Source organism: Papio anubis, chromosome 8, assembly GCF_008728515.1.
Source record: "Papio anubis isolate 15944 chromosome 8, Panubis1.0, whole genome shotgun sequence".
Lineage (NCBI taxonomy): Eukaryota > Metazoa > Chordata > Mammalia > Primates > Cercopithecidae > Papio > Papio anubis.
The window spans coordinates 51,378,051-51,403,535 of NC_044983.1; the positions used below are offsets into that span (position 1 = coordinate 51,378,051).

The 25,485-nt window shown below is 38.0% G+C and overlaps 1 protein-coding gene across 7 annotated transcripts in view; it reads right to left on the minus strand.

Annotated features, from left to right (window-relative positions):
- Positions 1-893: 893 nt before the first annotated feature.
- TMEM68 (transmembrane protein 68) overlaps positions 894-25,485 on the minus strand; it is a 38,478-nt gene continuing 13,886 nt past the window's right edge. For 4 of the 7 annotated variants that reach the window (XM_003902765.4, XM_009213049.3, XM_009213050.4 and 1 more), the window contains 5 exons: positions 20,224-20,391; positions 15,455-15,648; positions 8,746-8,806; positions 5,732-5,871; positions 894-2,391 (listed from right to left, as the gene is read on the minus strand). In XM_003902765.4, coding sequence (XP_003902814.1) covers positions 2,305-2,391; positions 5,732-5,871; positions 8,746-8,806; positions 15,455-15,648; positions 20,224-20,391 — 650 coding nt within the window. In that variant the 3' untranslated portion in view covers positions 894-2,304. Of the gene's footprint in view, positions 2,392-5,731; positions 5,872-8,745; positions 8,807-14,032; positions 14,167-15,454; positions 15,649-20,223; positions 20,392-25,485 lie in introns of all 7 variants that reach the window. The other 3 variants (XR_002523807.2, XM_017962025.3, XM_021942326.2) reach the window with 3 other exon arrangements.

The following is a 25,485-nucleotide window of genomic DNA, read 5'->3' on the forward strand; positions in this document are numbered from 1 at the left end:
AAAAAAAAAAAAAAATTTTAACTAAAGCAGTAAAACTTAAATATTGTAAAAAATAATAGCTTTTGCCAAATTAGCAACAAATGCTGTTCTTTCTTTAGTCTTTATTAACAGAACCAGGGGCTTGCTCTATCACCCAGGCTGTGCAGTGGCACAATTGCGACTCACTGCAGCCTCGAACGCCTGGGCTCAAGCATTCCTCCCGCCTCAGCTTTCCAAGTAGCTGGACTACAGGTTCACGCCACCACTCCTGGCTAACTTCAGTCATTAAAACTCAATAGTTGACCCAAAACAAATTTCTCATTCATTTTATGATCATTTATTCATTCATTCTGAAATATTTCATCAATTTTGAACCAAACACTTCTCACTGCTGGGGGGAGGAAACTGCAAGTAATTATTAATTGACTCTTCTCATTGACCACAAAATTAAAATATATTTATTACACTGGAAAGTGAGGTTTCTTCATTGTGGTTACATAAAAGAATATGATTCTAGGTGAGAAATGTGTAAAGAGTACAAAAAAAAAATCAATTTAAAATGATTATTTAGGGTGGGTGCAGTGGCTCACACCTGTAATCCCAGCACTTTTGGAGCCTGAGGTGGGCAGATCACCTGAGGCCAGGAGTTCAAGACCAGCCTGGCCAACATGATGAAACCCTGTCTCTATTAAAAATACAAAAATTAGCCAGGTGTGGTGGCGCACTTGTGTAATCCCAGCTACTCAGGAGGCTGAGGCAGGAGCATTGCTTGAACCTTGGAGGCGGAGGTTGCAGCCAGCCAAGACGGCGCCACTGCACTCCAGCCTGGGCAACAGACAGAGCAAGATTCCATCTCAAAAAAGAAAAAAAAAAAAAAAGATTTTTAAAATGTCACATGTAATTTCACAAGAAAATTAATTGCAACTCAGGTTTATTTTCACATTGTTTAATTTTATACACATTTCACATATCATAAATACACACAATACAAAAAGCTATACAAAAACCCTAGTAATTTAACATTTAAAAAAGGAAGAGGGAGATACTGTATTTGATTTCTGACACTTTTCTGTTTAAATAATACTTAAATTCATTTTTCAAGAAGACAAATTGAAAATCATTAATTTTTCAGAGGGCTCTGTGTTCCCACATATTTATCATTCAGGCTGGGCATGGTGGCTCACACCTGTAATCCCAGCAATTTGGGAGGCTGAGGCGGGTGGATCACCTAAGGTCAGGAGTTCGAGATCAGCCTGGCCAACGTGGCAAAACCCCATCTCTAAATAAAAACAAAACAAAACAAAAATAAATAAATTTATCATTCAAGTATATTTTTATTGAAGCAATAAACCACTTCATTGGCCGCAGAGTCAAACTGGGTAAGCCTCAATAGTGAGCAAAAGTAGAGAACTCTGCTTTCCTCAGCTTAGAATCAGCTTCTAACACACGAAATGCAGAGCATAACAGTGATTTTTAACTGGCGTTATTAAGACCATAGTATAGGGGTGACAATGCACAGCACACCCTATATTGTTTGCTTATAGACTCTTGTTAAAAATATCATACTAAAAATAATAAGAAATTTTATTTTTCCTAATTTCTTTTTTATTCAATTTAAAAAATAATAATCTTTTTCATTGTGCTTGGCAACTGGACATGATATCTGAAGACATAATTTAAACACACAATGGAGAAAATATATACATAACTCCTAAAGGATTTTGACATTGTTTAAATTAATTATAATTTTGGTTCAATAGTTATCAATCACAGCAAATATAAATAACAAAATAATATCATTCACCATACGATCATGTTTTTAAAAAGTGAATTGTTGAGGCACAAAAACATTACATGACTTGCCCAAGGTCATGAAGGGAATGAGGCGCAGAAAACAGCACTTTTTTTCTAATTTAAACAACTATACTAACCCCTAGCTTACGCCATCTATCAAAATCAGCTCAGGGCAACAGATACAGAAATTTAATGCATTATCCAGGAATGTTTGTTTAACCTAAACTGCTGTTATTAATAAACTTAACTTTAAGAATCTATATGTTTAGCATACATTATTAGGAATTTACAAATAAAACATATTTTTCTGAATTATTAGGTGTGTAATTTGTTAGTATTTGACACAATAGCAAAAACAAATTTGACAATACAATTTTAAACCAATGAATTCTGTGAAAGATGCTTACTAACATGATTTTTTAAAAAAATACTAATTATAGGACCTACAAAATTCAGAAGACAGTACCTTAGATACAAACACTTAATATAAATATAAATGTATTAAATCATCTTCTAGTTGACCCTTTATTATCAATGAAAACGTTCTAACAAAGCACTCATAATGTTTCCTGGTATTCTCTGATGCTTATCAATCAAAGCTTGAACAGCATTCTTCGTCTATTAAGAAAACAAAAGTTATTGTTAGTAGATCTTAATATAGATTGATTTACCTCCCATCACCCCTAAGAATTAATGATTTCCTTCTCAGTATACCTGAAGCATATATATTTTTCTTTTTTTTTATAGAGATGGGGTTTCACTATGTTTCCCAGGCTGTTCTCAAACTCCTGGGCCCAAGCAATACTTCCACCTTGGCCTTCCAGTGTGCTGGGATTATAGGCATGGGCTACCGTGCCTAGCTGCAGCACATTTCTTATACTTATTTTATTAAGCCTTGAATTATAGTTGTTGTACACGTGTCTATTTTCTATACCACATTGTAAGCTCCTTAAGATACATCTTAGTATTTCTCCAGCATTAAGCACAGCAATATCTTGTACATGATAAACACTAAAGGGGACTTAAAGAAAAAATATTAAAAGGAAAAAAAGTAGAAAATTTTCAAGTAGGCAAATGGAAGACTTAGTTCTTTCCAGCTATTAGTAAACACTAATGTATATTTTCTTTTATCACCATATATACTGAATAATTATATCAGGGTCTCACTGTGTTGCTCGGGTTGGTCTCGAACTCCTGGACTCAAGAGCTCCTCCTGCCTTGGCCTCCCAAGGTGCTGGGATTACAGGCATGAGTCATTATGCCTGGTCAATTTTTATTTTTAAATTGGTTTATGGCTATTTAAAATTCTGATATATGTATTTACATAGTTCATGGTACACACATATATACTTTTTTAGACTTTAACCTTTAAAGAAGATTAATAAACACTAGGCCAAAGATGTATTTTAAAAATACACCCCTTTGGCTGGGCATGGTGGCTCACACCTGTAATCCCAGGACTTTGGGAGGCTGAGGTGGGTGGATCACCTGAGGACAGGAGTTCGAGAGCAGCCTGACCAACATGGTGAAACCCCATCTCTACTAAAAATACAAAATTAGCAGGCATGGTGGCATATGCCTGTAATCCCAGCTACTTGGGAGGCTGAGGCAGGAGAATTACTTCAACACAGGAGGCGGAGGTTGCAGTGAGCCAAGATAGCGCCATTGCAATCTAGCCTGGGCAACAAGAATGAAACTTCATCTCAAAACAAAGCAAAACAAACAAACAAAAAAATGCCCCTCTAAACCACAGTTTTCATACCTGTAAAATGAGAACTACTTCATACAGTTATAAGGATTACATGAAACTGAAGGGACATCTTCAGGTACTTAACATAGTGACTGGCACATAGGTTGTGTTCTGTGATGTGTATTAAGTGTACCTCTAGAATTTTATTCATTCATTCAAAAAATATTAGGTGCTTTGGAAATTATAATATTAGTGAAACAAGTCTCTAATCTCAAGGAGTTCATAACTTAAAAGGAAGAATCAAGTACAAAATAACTAAAATGTGAGATCATTGGTGATGGGTATCATCTGAAGTATGAAAAGAAAGTGTTCAGAAGTTCAGACCTGAGAGCCCACTGGGTGGGCAGTGAGCAGGGGAGGACACATGAACAGGGTACTGTTTCGTGCGGGTCTCCAAGGACCCATAATATTCTAATAATGGTAAAGGAAGGAGCATGAGGAGAAAAGAGTACAGGAAAACCACAGTAAGGAATGGCGAGTTAGCCAGTTTGGCTGGAGTTTCAGGTATTCAAAGGTGGGTGAGGTAAGGCTTTAAAATTAATTTCAATTAAATCATGAAGGGAGTTAAATACCAAGTAAAAAAGCATAGACTTTGAGTATATAAAGCAAAAAAGTATAGACTTGTACCAAGTAAAAAAGTACAAACTGGTGGCATGTGTCTGTAATTCCAGCTATTTGGGAGGCTGAGGTACAAGAATCACTTGAATCTGGGAGACAAAGGTTGCAGTGAGTCAAGATTGCACCACTGCACTGCAGTCAGGGTTACAGAGTAAGACTGTATCAAAAAGGAAAGAAAGAAAAGAGGGAAATCCCATCACATGATACAACATAGATGAACCTTGAGGACATTATGTTAACTGAAATCAGTCAATCACAAAAAGACAAACACCATGTGATTTCACTCATATGAGGTATCTAAAGTGGTCAAAGTCTTAGAAAAGGAGAATGTTGGTTGCTAGGAGCTGGAGGAAGAGGAAATGGGAAGTTGGTGTTCAATAGGTATAGCCCATTTTGCAAGAAGAAAAAATTCTAGAGATCTGTTGCTCAACAATGTGAATGTACTTAATAGTACTGAACTGTATACTTTAAAATGGTTAAGATAGTACCTGTACCTGTTTTCAGAATAATTTGTTTTACTATGTTTTACCATATTATGTATTTACCATATGTTTTACCATAATATGTGTTTTTACCATAATTTATATTTTTTTAAATAAATCAAACTATACATACACCAAAGACTATATAAAAATCATAATCAAAATATATTCATCCCATTTTATTTTTTGAGTGACAGTGTCTTACTCTGTTGCCCAGGCTGGCGTGCAGTGGCACAATCATAGTTCACTGTAACCTTGACCTCCTGGCCTCATGTCTTCCCACCTCAGCCTCCCAAGGTGCTCTGATTACAAGTGTGGGCCACCAAGCATGGCCCATTCATCCCATTTTCTAAGTGATTCAGTTAACATGACATGTATTGCATTTAACAAGAATAGGGTAAAAAAGAAAAAGAGGAGAACATGACATTTGTTGGATTTTTTTTTTTTTTTGTAATTATACTCTCTGAAAGTATAATTACAAGGTAGGCAGGCTTTTCTCCTCTTCATCTTCCTTCATCTCTTTTCAAAAACTAGTATTACTGACCATTCCCATTTTTTACTAAAACCTCACCTGCTGACTTCTGTCACACAAATTTACTTGTTCTCTTACCTCTCTGCCAGTTCCCTTTCAGTCAGCTCTGGCACTTCTTCCTTGGCCTTCTCCTTCAGTGCTACATCTCCTGCAGTCTGTTCTCAGCACTTTTCTTTCTCTCTCACCTGCCTTATAAAGCTCATGGCTTAAGTAACTGTCTCAGTGCAAATGACTGAAATCTCCATCATTAATTCTGACTTTCTCCCAAACTCCAGTCCAATATTTCCAAAATCATATGCATAGAAATATATTCCTATCCTATAGGTTACCATAAATTCTATCCCTGGCCCCCACCCATTAAATGTCTGTAGCACCCCCTCACACCCCAACTCCTGCCTGTAGTGACAATAAGTCTCCAGAGATTAGCAAATGTTCCCTAGCGGGTACAATCACCTCTGGTTGAGAACCAATGACCTAGACATGCTTGTAGAATATAAAAATAAATCAGCGACATTCAAAATATAATAATTGAAAATAAAAATCTGTCCTAAAACTAAAAAAGAAAAAGCAATTTACCTTTTCAGCTAATTCTTCCGCTGTTATCTTTGGGTCATACGGAATGGGGTCACCTAAATAGGTCCGTAACTTCACTGGAAAACCTCCATACATTGGAGCAAATGGATAGCGGAATTTTTCATAAAGCCACCTAAATAACCCTGTTTTAGAGTAAACACAATCATTTTAACTTGTTAAGTATTCTGATCATGTAATTGTAAACTTTCAAATTAATTATGTAGAATTTACAGGAAGGTGGCAAAAAGTATCATTTCTTGGCAATTCATACGATTTTTTAAAAAGAAGAGTTTTTCATCAATTATAACAAATATATCACACCAATGCAAGATATTAAAAATAGAAGAAATTGGGGGGTGGTGAGGAGATTTATGAGAACTCTCTGTACTTTCTATAAACCTAAAAATGCACCCCAAGAAAAGTCTATTAATTATTTTTTAATGAGCTTTTAAAAGTATAGAAATTTAACAAAAATAAGTAAAAATGAAAAATAAAAATAAAAATACAGTAATTTAAAAGGCAAACAAGTTACTATTATTGCAAAACAAAGGTTAAACTGCTACCAAACTACTAGAGGTGAAAAAGTCTAGAGACTCACAAATAAGAAACTTTGATAAATAAAAGACCAAAAAAAGGAAGAATAAATTTATGTAAATATGAGACTATAATGCAAAATAAACTAGGTAAAGACAAAACATTATTAATTAGGAAAAACACATCAAAGCAAATAACTACTAATACTAATGACCAAATATGAAATTTATCAGGATTAAATAAAAGTGGTAATAATGTAAAAATAAACTGATGGACTAAATTTTTTTTAAAATCTAAAATATCATCAAAGGAATCCAAAATAGGCAGGCCACATAGAACACACAGTCATGGATTGTACCAAAAGTTGAAAGTATTGCTTACACATCAAAACACAGAATACACCCTATCCTACAGGACACACACACACACACACACACAAAATCACTAGATACTAGTTTTTGGAATATTCAACTTTAAAGTGAAAAAAAGTGAAAAAAAAAAAAAGCACAGGCAAAATGAATAAATAAAACGTCTGGAATAATTTCTGATTTGTCACAAATTCTAAATAAATTAGCCAAGAAAAAATTAGAAGAAATAGGCCGGGCATAGTGGCTCACACCTGTAATCCCAACACTTTGGAAGACTGAAGCGGGGTGGATCACATGAGGTCAGGAGTTCAAGACGAGCCTGGCCAACATGGCAAAACCGTGTCTCTGCTAAAAATACAAAAATTAGCCAGGCGTGCTGGCACATGCCTGTAGTCCCAGCTACTCTGGAGGCTGAGGTGGGAGAATCACTGGAACCTGAGAGGTGAAGGTTGCAGTGAGCCGAGATCATGCCACCATACTCCAGCGTGGGTAACAGAGAGACTCTGTCTCAAAATAAATAGATAGATAGATGAAATAAATCCACCATGAAAGTTAAAGATCTCATCAATCTTCCTTTCCACTTTAAATCTGATAAAAAGGGAAAAAAATAAGACTTAAAAAACAGAATGCAGTATCAACAAAATAGCAATGTTATTATACATATAAGAAACAAGGGCAGTTTAAAGCTCTTCAGAAGGGGACTTATAAGTGGATAGGAACACTAATAATAATAGTGCTAGGATAAAAAGCAAAACAAAACAAATAATAATGCTAGGAATATGTAATACAATCAATTACATATAATATGCAAACCATAGGGTACAACAAGCTGAATATTTCAAAATAAGAAAACAGGTATTGCAAAGAAAAAGCACACCTAATCATTTTTTTATTATTATACTTTAAGTTCTAGGGTACATGTGCACAACGTGCAGGTTTGTTACATATGTATACACGTGCCATGTTGGTGTGCTGCACTCATTAACTTGTCATTTACGTTAGGTGTATCTCCTAATGCTATCCCCCCTCCCCCCACCCCACGACAGGCCCCGATGTGTGATGTTCCCCTTTCTGTGTCCAAGTATTCTCATTGTTCAATTCCCATATATGAGTGAGAACATGCGGTGTTTGGTTTTTTGTCCTTGCGATAGTTTGCCGAGAATGATGGATTCCAGCTTCATCCATGTCCCTACAAAGGACACGAACTCATTCTTTTTTATGGCTGCACAGTATTCCATGAGCACACCCAATCATTAATATTGCTATAACTATATTAAAATCTGATTTTTAAAATCTATAAATAAAGGATAGGTAAAAAGAACTTTCCAGTGTAAATGTATTAGGCTGCAAAATATTTTTAAAAAGAACAAGAAGTGACAAATAAACCAAAGCATATGCTATTTCCTTAGGTAGTTCATCTTAGTTCAATATCACATTATCATCCATTTTTAAAGCTGTAACTTCTGGGGTAAGTTAACGAGACTGTTGGGATAGTTTGTAAATGTATTCTAAACCTTGTCACCATGGTTTAAAACAATAAACTAGCTAATTCACTGTGAAGTTTTTTGTTTTTTTTTGTTTTTTTGAGACAGAGTTTCACTCTTGTTGCCCAGGCTGGAGTGCAATGGCACAATCTTGGCTCACCACAACCCTCACCTCCTGGGTTCAAGTGATTCTTCTGCCTTAGCTTCCCGAGTAGCTGGGATTACAGGCACCTGCCACCATGCCCAGCTAATTTTGTATTTTTAGTAGAGATGGGGTTTCTCCACGTTGGCCAGGCTGGTCTGGACCCCTTGACCTCAGGTGATCCTCCCGCCTCGGCCTCTGAAAGTGCTGGGATTACAGGCGTGAGCCACCGCACCCGGCCTCGCTGTAAAGTTTTTAAAAGCCCATTTGAAGAACTTCAGTATGTATATGATACTCTCAACAAAAATAGAGCATTAAGAACTGCCATTACTTAAAACTAGTTATCATTTGGACTTTAAACAGAAAAACGTCTAAACAGTATATCAATTTTCTAAAGATAATAATTCAAAAGGTTTCCTTGTAGGGTTCAACAGCCCAAATATTTTAAAAATTCCATTGTAATTCAAAACCATACAAATCAGAACTTACTTGTTCCTCCAAGTGATCTAAATCCTTCTCGAATATTTTGTGTAAACATAGGAATAATGGGCTAAAGAAAAGGAGAATTTGAATTAAAAAGTAAATAATCCATTCAATGTCTCCATTAAAGTAACTAATGCAAACTTTTTTTTTAAGAAAAAGAAAAGGCATCTATGGCCATGCCACCCTGAGCATGCCCTATTGCAGGATTAGGCCAGCAGCCCGTAATGCAACGGGGTTCTCTCTTTGTTCCCAGGCAGATCGGCAGGTCGAGAAATAATAGACACACACAAGATAGTGAACGCTGGGTCCGGGGCGTCACCGCCTTCTGGTCCCGTGGTGCCACCAATGCACTGGATATGCCAGCATTTATTATTAAGTTTATTGAGGGCAGGGGTAGTTTAGTGAGGGATTTAGGGTCATTTGATTATGACGAGAGATGGTCACATGGGGATGAAGTAATTCTTTAACATAACATCTGTATGCAGAAGTACAGTATACAGAGATAAGAATTTACAATATAGTGTGTGCATCAGTAATTTCTAACAGAGCACTGAAACAGAAACACAGTCTTTCTATAACCTATGATTAGCAAGATATTAATCAGCAGTAACAGTTGCAGCAAGAGCTGGTTACAAACAATCCACAGAAACAGGATGTGAAGCTAGACAACCGGTTAGACCAGAAATTCTCAGAAGGGAGTATGCCTTAACCCTAAAGAGGCCTAGATAAGCCGTGGCAAGATGAGGGTGTTTATAGCCCTATCTTATTCATATGGACAGGTGTCCCTCATGCATCCATTTATAGGCTTTCCACAAGGGTCACATTCCATTCCCTGAGCTATGAACATCTGCTTTTCTGGGATAGGAATCTTGGTGATGTGAAACCTCCCTGACTGCACGTCCATTCATAGGCTCTCTGCAGGGGGAAGTACATCACACGCTGTTGGCTCATTCTGGCAGTCCAGCCTGGCATTGTCTTTACACAATCCTGCATGCAATTTTACATTTACAATAATCAGGAGCATTTTATCTTTTATTCTGTAGCAATAGTTTCAGGGGGTCTCCCTACAATGCCCAATCTCGTCTGATCTCAGAAGCTAAGCAGGGTCGGGTCTGGTTAGTACTGGCATAGGAGAAAGAGAAAAGGCATACAAATGTATTAGCATGGGAGTGTGGGGGATCACAAAGTGATTATGCAAACTTTTGAGGGCCTGTTTGATATTATGAAAACAAAATATTTTTAAAATAAAAGCACACATGATTGGTTTATCAACTAAATTCAACTTGATCATTTGTAAAAATAGAAATTGGAAACACTACCCTCCAGTGGTAATATATATTTCATTGACCAATTTTCCTAACATTTCACATAAAACCTTGAAACTCAAAATAGAGATTACAGTAATCACTAATTTCACTAAATAAAATGAATGTGGTAAACTGAATTGGCTTTAGTGGGCTACTGAATAGTATGCTCACTGGAGAAAAGTTGCAAGCAGGGATTCTAAGGGGAATTTTTCAGGGGGAGTTGGGGACAGAGTCTCACTCTGTGGCTCAGGCTGGATTGCAGTGGTGTGATCATGACTCACTGCAGCCTCAACCTCCCAGGTTCAAGCAATCCTCCTACCTTAGTCTCCCAAAGTGTTAGGATTATAGGCGTGAGTCACTGTACCTGGCTCCAAAGGGAAATTTATGTATATTTAAAGGACAAGTTTTGGCAAGATGCTGTCATGGAATTGGTACAATTTTTTGTGAGTCTATTAAATCTAAAATACTCAACATCAATGAAAAGTAACTAGAAGACTCAACCACATAGACAAAAAGGAAAAGCACATATATTAAAGAATTTGGCCGGGTGCAGTGGCTCGTGCCTGTAATCTCAGCACTTTGGGAGACCAAGGCAGATGGATCACTTGAGCCCAGAAGTTCGAGACCAGCCTAGGCAACATGGCAAAACCCTGTCTCTATAAAAAGATGTAAAATTATCCGGGTGTGGTGGTACGTGCCTGTAGTCTCAGTTACCTGAGAGGCTGAGGTGGGAGGATTGTTTAAGACCAGGAGGCAGAGGTTGCAGCGAACCACGATCACACCACTGCACTCCAGTATAGGCAATAGAGCGAGACACCGTCTCAAAAAAAAAAAAAAAAGAATTCTCCATAATTGTTTGATGTTAGAGAATTTCTGCTAATAAGATGATTTTTATTTTCCAAAAATATCAATGATCCAGTATGTTTTTTAATAATGAAGACCTTAAATACATATAAAATAATGAAATATTGATACGTAAAGAGGTTATGTCACTGTGAATACTGAAGTAGATAAAAAATTGAAACACTTGAAAATATACATAAGATACTGAATTAAATGATACTTCAGAATAGATAAAATTTTGGTTGGGGGAATATTATATTACTTACAGTCAACCATGAGTAAATGCCTAATACCAAATTACCTGCTTAATGAGTGAGATATTTAAATAAGCTGATATCTGAAAAGTCATTCCTACTAAGCTTTGGAAAACAGTAAAATACAGTGGACCGAAGGAAAGAGACTACAGGCAAAGCGTTCATAAAACCTACTACACTTCACATATAACTAACCAATCATTTGATATCTCTCTCCTCTCACCAGAAGGAAGATGCCTAATATACTGCAGGGACATTGTTTTGTTCACTGCTGTATAGCACCTAGAACAGTGCCTGGAATCCACTAGGTGCTAAAAGAAAGTGAGACGGAGGAATTAAACAAAGAGATAATGCTGCTAAATGAAGTAATTTGTACTCTCTGAATACAAAAGTCAGAAGTAGACAGCAGCAATCTCAAAATCAGTTAGGAAAAGGGGAGAAGTTAGGTAAAGAAAAGCAGTCAGGGCTGGGTATGGTGGCTTACGCCTGTAATCCCAGCATTTTGGGAGGCCGAGGCAGGTGACTTGAGGTCAGGAGTTCGAGACCAGCCTGGCCAACATGGTGAAACCCCATCTCTACTAAAAGTACAAAAATTAGCCAGGCGTGGTGGCCGGCATCTGTAACCCCAGCTACTCGGGAGGCTGAGGCAGGAGAATCACTCGAACCCAGGAGGCAGAGGTTGCGGTAAGCAGAGATCACGCCATTGCGCTTCAATCTGGGTGACAGAGCAAGACTCTGTCTCAAAAAAAAATAAAAATAAAAAACAGCAGTCAAATGAAGAAATTAAAATTTGATGGATTTAACTCATAAAGCTAAAAACACAAGAAGATAAAGAAGATAAAATACACTGAATTATTTATACATATAAGTAAATATAGTTTATTTGCTTGTTTTTGTAGAGATGGGGTCTTGCTTTGTTGCTCAGGTTAGTCTTGAACTGGCTTCAAGGGATCCTCCTGCCTCAGCCTCCCAAAGTGCTGGGATTACAGGCATGAGCCTCCATACCTGGCCTTTAATAATAATAATAATTATTATTATTATTATATAAATATTATATAATAGTTATATAATTATATTATTAATTATTATTATCTGGAAATCACTACTAGTTTTGTAAAATAAAATTAGTTATGTAAAATAAAATATTAGGATGGCTGAAATCATAATGTTTTAAATAGTTATAAAATGTCTTTAGAGTTGAGAACCGAAAATGTCCAAGAAGAAACAGAAATATTTCAGCTCGTGCATATACCATTTGCCACTTCCAACCAGTATGGCTGGATTTATATCTACTGACTGGCATGATCCCAGAATTCTGTATTGATGTATGCATTTATAAAGACTTTTCTGTTGAAATATCATTCCTTAAATAGCTACCTCTCCAGAAGCTGGACATTTCTAGAGCCCACTAAATAAAAGAAAGCTTACCCTAGCAGGCTCAGTATTCCCCACTATAGTCTGGGAATATGGTTTCTACATTGGCACTCAAGCTTTCATCCTTAAAGCCACAAGCATTACTTTACCCCAACTTGATCTTGCAATATAATTATTCATTCCTCTTATTTAAGATGGAGTCTTGCTCTGTTGTTCAGGCTGGAGTGCAGTGGCATGATCTAGGCTCATTGCAACCTCCGCCTTTTGGGTTTTTAAGTGATTCTCCTGCCTCCGCTTCCCATGTAGCTGGGATTACAGGCATGTGCCACCACACCCAACTAATTTTTTTGCGTGTTTTTAGTAAAGACAGAGTTTGACCACGTTGGCCAGGCTGGTCTGGATCTCCTGACCTCAAGTGATCTGCCCGCCTCAGCCTTCGTTCCTTCTTTTATGCATACTTTGTACACAAAGGAGTTGCATCAGCAACCTAGAATTCAATTGTTTACATATATAAATGTGTCTATATGTATGTGTGTGTGTAAGAGCGGGGGGGAGAGAGACAGCGAGAGAGAGAAAGTATATATATATATTTTTTTGAGGCAGAGCCCTGCTATTGCCCAGGCTGGAGCACAATGGCACAATCTTGGCTCACTGCAACCTCTGCCTCCCAAGCTCAAGTCATCCTCCATCCTCAGTTATCTGAGTAGCTAAGACTATGCCCAGCTAATTTTTGTACTTTTAGCAGAGATGGGGTTTCACCATGTTGCCCAGGCTGGTCTCGAACTCCTGGCCTCAAGTGATCCTCCTGCCTTGGCCTCCGAAAGTGCTGCGATTACAGGCATGAGCCTCCATGTTCAGCTAAGAATGTATATTTTTAAAAACTATTATTGGGGTCTTGACATCTTAACTCTGTCACTAAAAATGTGGTAGCCATTGTACAAGTTACTTACCATGTTTAAGCCTCACTTTCTTCATGCAAAACATGGGGATAAATAATAATAATTATCTCTATCTCAAAGCTTTTTATGGATAAAGTGAGATAATTAATATAATTTTATTGAAACAAAATATTATTTTCTTTTATATCTGCTATTTATTTTACAATTAAATGGGCTAGTTTTCTCCTCAACTTATTTAGACATGAAATTAGCTAAAAAGTTCTTATCAAAGTCATAAATCTCAAGAATTCACAAAACCAGGGTGATTTGTATTATATCAAAAAGTCTGTCACTTTCAAATAAACCTTAATATTTTCTACCAATATTTTGTGAACTTGCCTTGACAATCAGGCTTTTTCCCCTTTAATTTCTATTACTATGTCACAATTTAAATGTGGTTAATCCTATAACAATAGCCTTAAATTTTGTTCACAGCTTATAATTTTGTGAGGTCTATTAAGGGATTTTCCAGATGGGATACTTGTGCCACTTACAACTATATATATATATATATTACTGAAAGGTTTCCCTCACGTATCTGGGAAGCCCCTTCAGTCTCGGATGTCAGCAGACTCACTGTGCAATGTAGTCAGGAATGGCAACAGTACCAGTTGCCTCGAGTTCTGAACTGTGTGCTCTGCTCTGCTGCTGCCTTGCTGAGTGACCAGATCCCTTCCATCCCTCCATCTCTCTGTGCCTGAGTCTCCTCATCTGCAACATTGGAATAATTATATGCATCACCTCCTTACTGAATAGGAGTACAAGATAGAGTTTAAAAGTGCTATGAGATGTTAGGGTAGCACAATATTTATCAAATGTATAAGATTTGTTTGTTTTTAAACTTATAGAAAGGTATTTCTTAAACTTTCTGAAGTTTTATATACAAATCTCAATTAAATTATTTAGATTATTTAAATTAATTATCTGGAAACTCGAGGATTAGAAAGAGTTCTTTTCTCTATATCATTTATCCCTTTCAGGCCTTCTTCCAAGCAATATGCTGTTGAAAATGTAAACTAAAGAATGAGGAATTAGAATCCCATGGCATATTTATGTGATTTTAAATCTATTTTTGTCATCTTTATCTTAAACTTTTGAAGCAACAATTCTTTGAAAATATAAACTTGAAAACTTAACCTTATCTTTGATTAGGATTTTAGCTTTTATCATTGTTTTCATATACATTATATTATTCTTAATTTTTGTATAACTGCATATATCCTTTTATATTCTCTATTATTCATATAGCCTAGGTTTTTGTTTTCTACGTCAGTGCTTAAGACTTTGAGAAATAAGTAAAATGTGCCATAATTCATTTTCTATACAACTAAAAAACTAAGTTACTGACAATATTCTTTAACTGGCCTGGAAAAAGAACAATACTCTATCAAACATAACTTCTTTTTCTGACAATCAAAATTAAACAGAAACCGAAGGAGAAACATCCCATAGGTAATAGATAAGTGTTTCATAGGCTAAAGTACAATATGGAGACCAAAAGGCTAGGAAATACTTTCCAAAGCCAAAATAAAAGAACAAAATGACATTCAAATTCTCCAGTCATGTTTTTTTTGTTGTTGTTTTTTTGTTTCTGAGAGAGAGTCTCGCTCTGTCACCCAGGCTGGAGTGCAGTGGTGTGATCTCAGCTCACTGCAACCTCCGCCTCCCAGGTTCAAGCAATTCTCCTGCCTCAGCCTCCCGAGTAGCTGGGATTACACGCATGCACCACCATGCCCAGCTAATTTTTGTATTTTTAGTAGAGACAAGGTTTCACCATGTTGGTCAGGCTGGTCTCAAACTCCTGACCTCGTGGTCCGCCCGCCTCAGCCTCCCAAAGTGCTGAGATTACAGACGTGAGCCACCGCACCTGGCCTATATACTAATTTTTAAAGTATTGCAGTGAAAGTGTCTAAGTTCTTATACACTTTGGCTCATTACTTAACCATGTATTTTAAATTTGACTAAGCTTTACTTTAATAATTAATTTTATACAACTTACCACTTTTGCATCAATTGCAACCTGAGCAAAGCCTTTGCGATGACCCCATACAATGTTGTAAGTTTCATCACTAATTAGGGCTTCTCGAACTCCACCTGGTGAGATAGCTAACAAGTGGCCACTCCTCAGAATTTCAACACATTTTTCTCTTGGTCCATGTAGAGCACAAAACACATCCAGTAATAAACTAAAGCCTGTAAGAAACATGAGTATGAAGATACGACATAATTATTTCTTGTTTGATTCTTCTAAAGCAAAAATCTTCACAAACTACATAGTTTACTATTTATACTTAAATCATAACTTTTACGTTTTAAAATCAACAAAAACTCGAAAGGTTAACTTAAGCTTGATATTGTTGGTTAAGTAACAGCTGCATCTTACTTATCACCTACCATTGATTACCATCTCATACTGACTACCTACTACTCTGGCTCAAATTCTTAAGTAAAACTCACAACAATCTTGACAAACAGGTATTCTTCCCCCACCTTTACAAATGGGAAAACTTGGGCTTACAGAATAATAGCTTGCTCAAAGTCACACATCTAAGAAGTGGCAGGGCAGAGACTCCAGAAATGGGATTCTGATGGGATTCAAAAATGATATCCCATCAGCAATCAGAAATCTAATCTTCCATTAACCCTATAAAAAAGAGAATCACTCAGGAGAATGTTAATCAAACTATGCTTAGCTCTGCCAAAAGTGGCAAGATCATGATCAAATCTATTTAAATTAAAAGTTAGATAATGCTAATTCTATAATTAAATTTTTAAAATAATAATAGCAAACATCATTAAAAGATTTTAATAAAGTGAGAGTGCTTGACTCAGGAACAGCTAATTCCAAGTCTTAATATTTTACTGCTTTTCAAATTACAACTATTTATGGATGAAAGAAATAATCCTGTTTGTAATTAAATATTTTAATCAAATCACATATTGGAACTTCTGAGGACTGATGTTAGTATACATTATTCCCTGACAATGGGAAATATAGGGATGCATTTGATGTTAAAAACTACACAGACTGGTCAGACACAATGGCTCACGCCTGTAATACCAGCACTTTGGGAGACAGAGGCAGGCGGATCACTTACAGTCAGGAGTTCAAGACCAACCTGGCCAACGTGGTGAAACCCTGTCTCTACTGAAAATACAAAAATCAGCCTGGCATGGTGGCATGTGCCTGTAATCCAACTACTCAGGAGGCTGAGGCAAGAGAATGGCTTCAACCCAGGAGGCGGAGCTTGCAGTGAGCCAAGATCAAGCCACTGCACTCCAGTCTGGGCAACAGAGCGAGACTCTCTCAAAAAAAGGAAAAATAAAAATTTGTCACTCCACATCATACTAAATGTTCGCTGATTCAACTAGATACATTCTGATAATGAATGAATGAACAGGGGAGGATTCATACATAATAAAACATAAATTTTCTATTTTTTTTTTGGAAACAGGGTCTTGCTCTGTCAACCAGGCTGGAACGCAGGGGCACAATAGTAGCTCACTAGAGCCTTGCTCTACTGGGCTCAAGCGATCCTCTCACTCAGCCTCCCAAGTAGATGGGACTCCAGGCACTGTGCCACCATGCCTGACTGATGTTTTTTTCTTTAACTTTTAGTAGAGACGAGGTCTTGCTATGTTGCCCAGGCTGGTTTCAACCTTCTGAGCTCCAGCAATACTCCACTTCAGCCTCACAACGTGCTGGAATTATAGCTGTGAGCCACAGCACTCACCCTAAAATCTCTCTTGTGCTGAGAATTATGATTTTATTCCTTCAGAAAGCAAAGAAGGACTTAAGGTAAATTAGTGTCAAAATATTTAAAAAATCATAAAGAGGGTAATTTTTTGAAAAAGGCAAATGCTAAAAATATTCACATTTTATTATTCCTAAAAACGAAAAAAAAAAAAAAAAAAAATAGAAGCAACCTAATGCTCCATAAGAGAAAAACAGTTAAGTAAATGTTCCAGTCATACACTAAACCTTTTTCTTATAAAACATGGTAAAAATGTTAATGCTAACATTAAATCTTAAAAAAAAAAACCACAAAATTGCCTATGTGACTGTAAGTAAAAAAAATAAACTAAATAAAAAATGATAACATTATGTTAAGATGGTAAAATTATAATGATGTTCTGTTTTTTAGTTTCCAAATCTACTGCAGTGATCATGTTAGTTTTTTACAGAAAACATAGCCAATACTGCTTATACACAAAGTACAAACGGTTTTTTAGTGACACACGGATACCCAAAGCATTAGCTGTTATAGGCAATGAAGTAGATCATTACTTAATTCACTGTTTGGTTGTGTTTGTCTGGTTGATATGTCAGCTTCTGCTTTTATTCCACAGAACATACTATCAACTCTCTTGGCTTGTTTCTGGTGATTCAGTGACAGAAGAAAGTAAGATTTAATCTCAATGAGTTTACTCAAGAATGATATTTGTAAAACTCTAAACCATTTGGTTAATTAATCTTTAAAAAAAAAAAATATATATATATATATATAAGGGTGGCCAGGCACAGTGGCTCATGGCTATAATCTCAGTACTTTAGGGAGGCCGAGGTGGGCGAATCACCTGAGGTCAGGAGTTCGAGACCAGCCTGGCCAACACGGTGAAACGCCATCTCTACTAAAAGTACAAAAATTAGCCAGGCATGGTGGCGGGAGCCTGTAATCCCAGAGACTTGGGAGGCTGAGGCAGGAGAATCACTTGAACACGAGAGGCGGAGGTTGCAGTGAGCCGAGATTGCACCACTGCACTCCAGCCTGGGCAACAAGAGATTCCTTCGCAAAATAAATAAATAAATACATAAACACATACACATACATACACATACACACACACACACATATGGCCAACCAGGCATGGCAGCTCATGCCTACAATCCCACCATTTTGGGAAACTGAGGCGGGTATATTACCTGGGGTCAGGAGTTCGAGACCAACCTGGACAACATGGTAAAACCCTCTCTACTAAAAATACAAAAATTAGCCAGGTTTGGTGACAGGCGCCTGCAATCCCAACTACTTGGGAGGCTAAGGCATGAGAACTGGTTGAACCCGGGAGGCAGAGGTTGCAGTGAGCTAAGATTGTGCCACTGCACTCTAGCCCAGGTGACAGAGCAAGACTCTGTCTCAAAATAAAAAATAAAAATAAAAAAATATATATACACACACACATACATACATATGACCTTTATAAACAGATTTTTTTTAATGTAATCTTCACGGCTGGGTGCAATGGCTCACACTTGTAATCCCAAACCTTTTGAAGGCCACAGTGGGACGATCACTTGAGGCAAGGAATTTGAGACCAGCCTGGGCAACATAGCAAGACCCCATATCTAAATAAATAAATATAAATAATGTAGTACTCAATCTTATTGTTATAAATTTTATCAGGCAAGTTACACATGATATATATATTCTTTAGGGTAGTATAATATTATGTGAAGACAAAAATACATCTTTTTTTTTTTTTTTTTTGAGAGAGAGTCTTACTCTGTTGCACAGGCTGGAGTGCAGTGGCACGATGTCAGCTTACTGTAATCTCCGCCTCCCAGGTTCAAGTGATTCTCCTGACTCAGCCTCTCGAGTAGCTGGGCCTACAGCAGGCCTATTAGCCACCATACTGGACAAATTTTTGTATTTTCAGTAGAGACGGGGTTTCACCATGTTGGCCAGGCTGGTCTTCAACTCCTGACCTCAGGTGATCTGCCCACCTCGTCCTCCCAAAGTGCTGGGATTACAGGCATGAGCCACTGTGCTCGGCCAAGACAAAATATATCATGACTTTTTATTTTTTTTAAACTAATTTTAATTTGCTATCAAACTGAGAGTTATCAAACTCTAATTATAACAAAATTAAACTGCAAAAATCAGTATTTCATGAAAAACTTCATTACATGAAAAATCAACTGAGCTCTAAATCAAAATATAAATTGGCAAAAATCACAATTTATGTTTTTAAAGTTACAGTTCAAGATACAACTTAGAAAAATAACAAGTAAATACCTGCTTAAAAAGGATAAAATTGGCCGGGCGCGGTGGCTCAAGCCTGTAATCCCAGCACTTTGGGAGGCCGAGACGGGCGGATCACGAGGTCAGGAGATCGAGACCATCCTGGTTAATACGGTGAAACCCCGTCTCTACTAAAAAGTACAAAAAACTAGCTGGGCGAGGTGGCGGGCGCCTGTAGTCCCAGCTACTTGGGAGGCTGAGGCAGGAGAATGGCGTGAACCCGGGAGGCGGAGCTTGCAGTGAGCTGAGATCTGGCCACTGCACTCCAGCCTGGGCGACAGAGCGAGACTCCATCTCAAAAAAAAAAAAAAAAAAAGGAAAAAATTACTAATTGGGTAGATATTCACTATGTAGTTAATGGGTACACTAGAAGCTCAGACTTCACCACTACACAATAGATGCATTAAGAAAACTGCACTTATACCCCCTTAATATATAAAATTTTTTTAAAAAGGAAAATTTAAAAACATTTTTAAAAAACATTATGCTGTATACCATAAAGTACAATTTTCACTTAAAAATAAACAATTTAAAAATTTATAAAATAAAAAATGAGCTAACATTTTTGGCCACAATGTCTTTATTTTTAGATATATTGCCTAAAAAGTTTCAAGTTTGTTACATACACCCTAAAAAGGCAAAAAGCTTTTTCAAATGACATTAGAGAGCTCAAGATAGAGATGATCACATAACTTGGTTTTGTTAATAAAACATTTTTACATTACTATCTACAGTGAAAGTTTACCTGGAATTTTAAAGACAAAGTGATCAGCTACTACTCGGCAAGTTCTGCCTTTGTGTATAAATATTTTGGCCATGAAATAGTAAAAATCTATAGGAATAGCTCCATGATAAAAAATTATAAGTGCTGGTCCATCTTCTGGTATTTTCTCCATTCCATGAACTTCATAACCTGTTCGAAAGACAAAATGCATACACTTAAGATAAATTCATTAATTTGTTTACACTAAAGGCTGGTTGGTAGCTCAGCCTTTTCTCACAAAAGTCCACTAGTCTTCCTGGTTCTCTTCCCCTTTCCCCCTTCTTCCCTCTCTTTCCTCTTCTCTTTCTTTCTTGAACAAATCAGTCCTACAGCCATTAGGTGGGCCACAGTGAAGCGGACACCTGTTTGGAGAGGTGGCCTGGAGTGTTGGCACCAGACACTAAGGAGGGCACCAACACAGGTGGCGTGGAGTGGGGAGTCAGCCAGAGCAGTCATGAGGGTACCACACAGAAGACAGCCTATCACAGGGTAGGGGGCTGCTGAGGGGGAGGAGAGGAGGCAAGGGTCACAGAAGCTTGGGGGTCACAGCTTGAGTGAAATGGGGGCATCCACAACCAGCAGCAGCCTGGCAGGAGGGGCCAGAGCCCAAAACAGGTGGCCTGGTGTGGGGCATCACAGCCTGAGCGGCTAGCCAGGGCACTGCACAGAGTGGTAGCCTGGCACAAGCAGGAAGAGGGCATCCATGAGTTGTAGGGGAAGGCAGCAATGATGGGAGATGGGTAACACACAGGGGCACTGATCAAATGAGTCAACATAGCAAGAATAATGGGAGCCAGGTTTCACTGTTAGAGGAGAGGGTTGAAAACATTAACAAGGAGAGTATTATTAATAAAAGAAACTCTGTAGCCACAAGGGAACATCACTCCCACCCTACTAATGAGAAAAAGCCTGGAATACAAATCTTTTTTCTTAAGCATATCAGAGAGCAGAGGTCATAAGGCAACCAGGCAAACTGAACTTCAAAGGGTGATAAACCCCTCTAAGGAAAGATAAAACCTGAGAATGGGAGGAAGAGGCAGATGCCATAAAAGTGGGTAAGAAGTGACACATTAAAAAATACTTAAAGTCCCAGGGTGGGCTAGTATTCAATGTAGAATCTCTGGAAGCCCCAGGTAGTCACTCTCCAACTTCTCCACAGACCTCAGTGTGTGCTCACAAGAAAGATTAGAGGTGAAGCTGGAGAGTAAAGAGAGCCCCTGCTAATGGTACAGGGAACAAAAAACCCCACTCACTTCCTGGAATTTTCTCTCATGGAAGCAAAATCTGTCAGACACTGGGAAAGGGGCAGGAAACCCTTTCACTCCTTCTGAGAAAAGGGTATATGCAAAAGGCATGTAATGCTGCGAGGGGCAGAGCTCTACTCCCCTTCCCCACACACTCCTCCACCCTCACCAGCCCAGTGTCAGGTAAAAGCTCACTATTCTAGAGAAGGGGTAGAAGCAAAATATCTACCGCTGCGCAGTGGGGGTGGGTGGCAGGAAACTCTGGGGGGCCCAGAGTCCTTAAGTGACATAAATCAGAGATCTACCACGGAGGCAGTGGCAGCAAACTTGCTCCCATGACAAAACCCCCAACACAAGGAGAAGGGAAGGGAACACAGAAAGCCTCACCCCTAAGCCCCAGGAATAAAGAACCCAATAAGATTTTAGCTAAACCTGAAAACTGAGGAGTGCTATACCTCAGCTCCCGGGGGAATGAGGGCAGGGGCATGAAGAAGGGGTGTGAGGAGTCCCCATGTACCCCCATGTGGAGTTATAAGCAAAGGCGACCTTTTCCTAGGGTCACAGGAGGGGCATGAAGAGACTCCTCCTGTGGCAAAGGCATACAGGAGTGAAGGTGGAGCAGAAACAACCAAAAAATCCCTCTACTTCAGGCCCTACACTATGCACAAGATAACAGTAGGAGTCTGAAGTCTGTGCTGAACTGAAGGTAGCTGCAGCGCAGCAATAAAAGCCAAATCCAGTTCAACCACTCAGTAGATTGAATCCACCTCCAACCAACCACCAGTGGCCTAACAGATTCTTAGTCATAAATACTATTTATGAGCCAATTCTCAGTCATAAATACTATTTACCCATTGTTCTTTTACAATGGCCATAATTGAATTAAAAAATGATGTAAAATAGCAAGAAAAAAAACCCACTGTCAAGAGCTAAAACAATTAACACACCCAAATGTTGAAACTATCAGATGGAAACTACAAAATAACTATGATTAATAAGTTAAAGGGGAATGCAGTGGCTCAAGCTTGTAATCCCAACACTTTGGGAGACTGAGGTGGTAGGACTTTTGAGCCCAAGAGTTAAGAGACCAACCTGGGCAACATGGCAAGACCCACCTCTGCAAAAATGTAAAAACATTAATTGGGCATGGTGGCATGTGCCTGTAGTCTCAGTTACTTGGGAGGCTGAGGCGGGAAGATTGCTTGAGCCCAGAAGGTGAAGGCTGTAGTGAGCTATGATCATGCCACTGCACTCCAGGCTGGGTGACAGTGCGAGACCCTGACTCTAAAAATAAAAATAAATAAATAAACTTAAAGGATCTAGTGGAAAAGGTGGATACATGCGCAATCAGATTAGGAATTTCAGCAGAAAGATGGAAACTATAAAAAAATAGAGTCAAACAGGAAGGCTGTAAACTTAAATGAGCTCTAAAGATTTGATGTTAGTAACATAATAATGTTAATTTTCCAATTTTAATGGGTTTACTGAAAGTATGAGAACATCCTTATTTGCAGAAGCCATCAAATAAGTTACAACTTCCCTGAGATAACATGACCTACAGTAAATTTAAAAATGAGTCATAAAATAATTCATCAATAAAAACAGAAACAGTAAGCCAGGTGTGATGGCTCAAGCCTGTAATGCCAGTTCTTTGGGAGGCCAAGGCAGGAGGATTGCTTGAGGCTAGGAGTTCAAGATCAGCCTGGGCAAATCAGTGAAATCCCTGTCTCTACCAAAAAAAAATAAATTTTAAGTAAATACAGGCTGGGCACAGTGGCTCATGCCTATAATACCAGCACTTTGGGAGGGTGAGGCGGGAGGACCACCTGCGGTCAGGAGTTCGAGACCAGCCTGGCCAACATGGTGAAACCCTGTCTCTACTAAAAATAAAAAAATTAGCCAGGTGTGGTGGCATGCGCCTATAGTCTCAGCTACTCGGGAGGCTGAGGCAGGAGAATCGCTTGAACTTGGGAAGCGGAGGTTGCAGTGAACTGAGCTCACACCACTGCACTCCAGCCTGGGACACAAGAGAGAGACTCTGTCTCAACACTAAGTAAATATAAATAAAAATAAAAAATACATATTTTTAAAACAGGAAAAATTATTAGTGACCCAATGTAAAATAAAATACCATTTACACTGTTACATATACACAGATGACACAATGCTGTAAACTTTAAGTTCATTCACAAACATAAGACTTCATTTTTATGTATTTAAACAATTTCTTAGAAATGTCCTCATTCTATTCATGAAAAAAACAAAAATGATTTTGTACAACCTTATTACATGTGGGGGAAAAACTTTAATAATAGATTTGAACTAGATTACAAGAAAATCTCTGTCCTGTAGTAGAAGCAAGATCAGAGGCTCATGCCATCCCTGCCCCTTCCTTCCACACTGCACGCCCTATTTTACGTCTCTGTAAACGGAAGAAAGGGTTTCAGCAGTGGGAGTAAACGACAGGATGAAAGGTGGTGGACCTGGAGAGAGGATGATATCTGGAAGCTTCCTGCTAACATATGCCCAGTTCCAGCCTGGCTGTTTGTTCTCCTCCCTTTGCTAACATTACCTGCCTGCTGTCCTCTATATGGCTACCAAGGCCAACAAATTTATTTCTTACAGCAGCACTGTGCTGTTGGCAGTTAGTAGGGAATAGAAAAGATTTAAGTAAGATCCACCTATGCCTCAGAGGAAAATATCCTATGTATTTGATCACAGAAGTTGGGAAGTCAAGATATTCTAAGGAGTGAATAAAATGGTGATCATGGCACTAGCCATAAAATCCACATTCCCTTCCCATGTCACCACTGTCAGACACACCATTACAGACCAGGGCCTCCACTGGTCCTGGCAAAAAGAAAAAAGTGAGCATCCAGAGATCAAGGGCAGAATCAGGGTCAAAGAAAAAGTGTGAAAAAGAAGGAAATCTAGAGTGGTTGTAATAGGAAAGTAAGTTCTTAGGGCCATATTCCTCCACATAGAACAGCTGTCTCTAGAAAGGCTGTCATTTGTATAGAAGACAAAACTAAAGTCCAGAATATAGAAATCTGAAAATATCAGTCTGTTTCTTTCCTTAAGTGTATTCCTGTCTGATCAGCTAAGAAAGAAACATTCAAAAAATAAAGACTTCAGTCTAAATTTCAGAGCAGGAAATACATTTCTAAAGTAGTTTATAAGATCTTCACAAAACAGATTAAATTAAGTATGATAACTGTGATTCTAGTATGAAATAAGCTACTCAAATGGACTTGAGAATGTTTTGAAAAACAATTTAATGATATTCCGAGATTTTATATGTTTCCATATTATATCATTTCTTTCCAATTATATAATTCTAACTCAAGTAATTCAATTTACTTTAAGCTCTACAAAACAGTCACTGAGTTTGTCTGAGGATCAACTGTCCCATCAAATACATTTTCTGAGCAATAAAGAAACTCCTTTGAAGGATTCTATATAGAATATTACCGAGGTTCTCTCTGGCTTTATAGAGTATTTTTTAAAATAATAAACAATTGAACTACTCACATAATACCAAACCACCTGGTTGAAAGCAGAAAAATCCAATTAATCAAATATTTTAAAAAAAGAAGTTTACTATAGTGCCAATAAACATGAAAACCTAGTACTATTTAACTGTGTCACTCTTAAAGCAGATGTGATCATACTACTCCCTGCTGAGAAAGTATCAGTGCAATACCACTCTAGTCCAACACTTTCAAGCCCCTTGAGGCCCCCATTGCCTATGAGGTGACATTACATTATTTCATATATCATATGAACTAACTGTGGCTCCCAGAGTACTTTTCCACCTTTGTGCTTCTGCTCACGTGGTTGCTATTACTTGGAGCACTTCCTGTTCATGTATCCCTGTCTAGCAGTAGAAATCTTACTGCACTTTAACTCCTCCTCCCTCAAGACTCTACATTCAGTCCCCAAGTTCTGTCTATTTTACCTCCAAGAGCTCTCTCAAATGTATACTCCCAGGTATCTGGCG